Source organism: Glycine soja, chromosome 13 (assembly GCF_004193775.1).
Source record: "Glycine soja cultivar W05 chromosome 13, ASM419377v2, whole genome shotgun sequence".
Classification (NCBI taxonomy): domain Eukaryota; kingdom Viridiplantae; phylum Streptophyta; class Magnoliopsida; order Fabales; family Fabaceae; genus Glycine; species Glycine soja.
Genome location: NC_041014.1, coordinates 27,081,771 through 27,086,721, shown reverse-complemented (window position 1 = coordinate 27,086,721; position 4,951 = coordinate 27,081,771). Strand labels below are relative to the sequence as shown.

Genomic DNA, 4,951 nt, shown 5'->3' with positions numbered 1-4,951 from the left:
GATTCTTTGGTGTTCGTAAAATCCTATTAAACTTACACCTACATTTCATTGGTGTAGATAAAGTTTAAAAAGTTTCTACCTACAAATACATAGTACAGGTAAAATCCTATATAACAAATACATATTAAAATAATTATTTTTGTTTAAATATAAATGTTATCTAACATAACCAAACATTAGATAAAATTAAAACTTATTGTACACTTAATCTTATCCAATGAGGCTCCGATGGAATGGAAAAGCTTCTGGTCTCCGATGAGGCTCGCAGGGAGTTCTCCAATCTCCATTACGCTTTCCATGAGGTTAACTCCCAACTCCAAACCAAGTTTAGCCAGGTACCTTCTTTCCTTTCCATCGATCTCTCCCTTTCTTATACATTTGATTTACAATGCGAATTTCCCTTTCTGTTGTTCATAGATGTTAGATCGATTCGATTTTAGGGCTCATAACTAATTTACACCATTTTCTGTTTTATTTCGCTGTTGGTTTAGATTATAAGCTGTTTTCAATGCAATAAGCTAATCTAAACCTGCACTTAGTGTCCCTATATTGTTTGTGCTGCTTCTTTCTGAAATCCCTCATTCAAACATATTCTAAGAATGTATTGTTAAATGGTTGTGTGTGTTTCACATCTAACTGAGTGCGTTATATTTTAGATTTTTGTTGTCTAGGTATTTACATGGGGTGTTTGTTTTTTAATTTTTGACAGGGTTCAAGCTTTAATATTGTCACCAATGAGGGAACTAACCTCGCAAATTGAGATGGTTATATTGGTTGTTGGGGATTTCATCAATATACAAGCTCATGCATGCGTTAGAGGTAAAAGTGTGGGAGAAGACATAAGGAAACTTGAGTATGGAGTTCATGTGGTGTTTGGAACTCCTGGCCAAGTTTGTGACATGATCAAAAGGAGAACATTGCACACGAGGGCTATATGGATGCTAGTTTTGTGAGTTTATTTTTCCACTAGTCAAAGTTGATTGCATTTTTTTCCTGTCATGTGTCAAGGACTGTCTTATATTTTTCTTTTTGATATCAGGACGAATCTGATGAAATGTTGAGCAGAGGGTTTAAATATAAAATTTATTATGTGTACAGATATCTCCTACTTGACCTTCTGGTTCTCTTTCCCTTGTCCTCATCTCTATTAATGTATTTGAATTCTAGAAACAAATTTATGCAATTTGAAATCTTATAAGGTTCTCTTTCCCTTTATTGAGTTAGGTGTTGTTCTCTACGGTCGGATATGATATTTAAGTTTCATATAGTAAATGTTTGCAATTTAATATTGATTGCTGAGCTGAAATTTCAATTATTGGAGGATAATATAAAAAATATCTAAATATTTGTAGCCTGTAGGTGATAAGTGATCGTGACTTTAGATTAAGTTATAAATGTAAAAATAAATTTTATGTAAAATTGATTCTGCAATCTTGACGCAATTGGCGATCATCTCCCATTTAATTAAGAGTAATAGATATAAAAAGAAAAGGATACAAAGGAAAAAATCCATTTGGGATGGGTTTAATCAAACTGTTTAAAGTTGGTAAGCTATTGTACAAAGATGCATGTAGCATAAGTTGGAAATTGGAGTTTGATTGTTCCTATTCTCTGGTTCACACCATAATCAAGATTATGAGTGAAGGTTATCTGATAATTATTCAGTTGATCCTAGTTTTGATATATGTTAATCCGTGTGATAGGAGCTAGGCAAGGCAGAAGCTGAGTTTGCCAACAACAGCATTGAATAAGTAATCAAGAACATACTAACAAGTCGGAGACTTGGATCACCAATCCTATGCAAAGAATGAGCAGGTTCCAATTATGATGCTTCGAGGCCCCTTCTCACTTGGCTCTCACAAGAAGTTGTCACTTATTATGCTTCTAAATTTACTAAGACATGCTTAACTGGGGCCTCAACTACTATAGAAATCTCAACCTGTAAGTACCTTTTATGTTTATGTTTCTTGTCATTTGTTATATTGATCTTTTTCCTTTCTTTTTTATCGTCCCTAAGAATTTTTCTCAATTCCCCTTTCATGTCATCAATAAAGTTAATTGAACATATTTTTGTTAGCTTTAATTACAAAATGTAGTTTTAACATTGCTTTGACAGGTACTACTCCATGTATGGGCATGTTGAGAAACTAGCAGAAGAAATAAAGAAAGGGGCTTCCTCTGTGGAAGGTGTTGGGGCCAAGTTATGCAGAGATGTATTTATGTGTCAATTTACATTTCATGTGCATTCCATTGTATCATAGCATGAAATTACAAATGGGAAGCAACATCAATTCCAAACCTAAGGCTAATTCCTCTGTAGAGGAAATAAATGCTTTTAAGAAAAAATAAAATAAAAAAAACTAGTATAATGTCTATCACATTGTTATTTATGGTTTTCAACTCAACATTATTGTGCTCTATACTCTATATTGTGTAGTCTCTTGGAGCAAAATTGTGCTTCCAAATTCATTTTTACTAAATTTGAGAAGAAATGTAAACATTTTCCTGTTAGTGAAGAAGATTGTAAACAATTATTTTTTTTTAATAGAACTTGCTAACGTTGTTGAAGTTGGGAATAGGTACCTAAGACACTACTCAATGAGGTGTTTGGTAAGATGAGTGCACCACCCAAGAGTAATGTACCAGTCATTACCCCCAATGAACTATCGGAGACTGATGGCTTCATGACAAGGTTTGGAATGATGGCTGCTCATTATAAAGCCTTTCTAGATGCTACTGGAGGCTTAAGGAGAGCACAACAGCTTGCAGGCAAGTCTATTGAACTCTTCTACAACACTAGTTCACAAGGTGAAAGTCCATATGGTGTCGAAACTTATGTCGTTGACGAATCAAGACAACCAAGTGAGCTTGAGTTACAACAAGCATTCCACCAAGGGAAGTACATTGTCGGCATCACAAAGAAGCTCAAGCGAGTTGCATAATGTTGCCTTGCCATCATATTAGATCATACTATTATCATTAAACCATACCACAGTATTGCTTGAAAATCATTGCCAATTTTTTAGTCTTGAAATATATTGAGTTTTTTGTTTGTTTTTGCAAGTAATTTTTTTTTCTCTTTCTAATCTTGGTAAAGGAAATGCTTTCTATTTTTTTTCTTTCTCAGGATGATAATGTAGAAACTTATCAGTGCAAGGAAACTACAAAAGAAAATACTCAACAAATATATGATGGTAACAACAATGAGGATCACCCTTCCTTCCTTGAAAGTAAATTTGAAACTAACCAACAGACTGGAACTCTGATTGATGAAGCACTTGGTGGTGAGTAATATTAACCTCATAACCTGCCAACTTTATTTCTGTATTTGCATTAATTCTCGATGACCATACTATCAAAAATAGTCTTGTCAATAATATTACAATATAATGATGATAGGAAACAACTTCTGCAATAGCCATGGACATGGGGTTGCTGCCAAGTGTTGCCTTGTCATGTCCCTAATATTTGCATTGTTATATTAATCTAATAGGCAATTGATATTCTACTACTCTTGGAACATCAACATTTTGGTATTTCAGACATGCAACAGTAGTTAATATGAGTAACTTCAGTTATCTAAGTGACTATCTTTGTAATAGATACCACAAATTCCATGAGTAGTTCAACTTGTGAAGATCCTCCTCCACCACAATCAGAATGGTATCCACCTTACACATCTTTATTCCATTGATGATCTTTACCTTCAAAATTTTCGCATGCAATTTCTTCATTTTGCTAACTAACAGGTTAGGGGACATGCTTATCAATCTTTACTTATCTGGCTACAAGAACATAGAAGTTAGTGAAGCTGATGTAGTAACAATGTGCCATTTGAAACAGAAGAATTTTTTTTTAAAATATAGATGCTTATATTTTGTTGAATATTAGTTTATGATATTAGTAATGTTATTCTTAATAAGCGATATTGTTATTTCAAGAACATAGTTTAGATGGTGATGCAGATGTGAGAATGCTTTGATTGGAAAAACATTGATATTCTAGATCTCTTCATTGGTTGTTAATTAAATTTTGAATTATACATATGATTGTCTTTATCTATTGACTTATGAAATTCAAGAAATTCAAGAACACAGAAAATTCAAACAAAAGAAATAGAAATTAATATTTTAAGTTTTAACTTTCAAGTGTATAAATTATTGGTAGTTCCTTCTATTTCAAGTTTCAATAATCCTTCTATCGATTCTATTATTTTTTAAAAGAAAAAATAAAATATATTTTAGTTAAAAATGGTAATCAACAAAGAGCGTAATTAGGAACTATTTTTATAATTATTGTATGGCCTTTACCAACATATGACCGTAGATACAAGTAAACGACTTTTACCTACAGTTAGAGATAGTAGGTATAAATTACTACATTTTACCTACACATTTGAACCTTTAGGTATTACTTATAGTGACACTCAAATGTGATAGTAGGTAAAAATATATTCATAGATAAAGCCTATGATGACAGATTATTAAATGTAACTGTATATTTCTTTAAAGTTGAGGCCTAAAACGTCCGTAGGACAAAGTCCTTTATACATTTACCTATGAATTTTGGATTTTTAGTAACAAGTTTTGTCTGTAAGTCTAAGTTATTTTCTTTGTAGTGTTTATCAAATAGTTAAATAAGTTTTTCAATTAATAAAAAAAGTTAAAAACTAATTAAAATATGAGTTCAAACACAATCCTAATCTTCTAAACTAATTTTTCTTTAATGTTATTTGTTTAACCAACTAAACATTGCTTTTGAGCTAGCCTTTTTAACACTCAATTTTTTCGTTGATTTTACACTCAAGAAATTGTCTGAAAGCTTAGATCATTAGTTTTTAATTAAAACCATAGACAGATTACATTTAAATACCCTTTTTCTTCAACCATTCTTAAATATTTGTTTCGGCAAAAGTTTTTTAAACTTATTTAAATTAACGTCAAGAAGTACA

General features: G+C 31.8%; 1 protein-coding gene across 1 annotated transcript; it reads left to right on the top strand.

The window, feature by feature from the left end:
• The first annotated feature begins 233 nt into the window (after positions 1–233).
• Positions 234–2,942, top strand: LOC114381743 (NAD(P)H dehydrogenase (quinone) FQR1-like). The gene is made up of 4 exons (XM_028340965.1): positions 234–335; positions 672–890; positions 2,109–2,213; positions 2,580–2,942. Exons 1-4 carry the CDS (start codon positions 234–236, stop codon positions 2,940–2,942), a joined length of 789 nt encoding a protein of 262 aa, XP_028196766.1.
• The last annotated feature ends 2,009 nt before the right edge of the window (positions 2,943–4,951 follow it).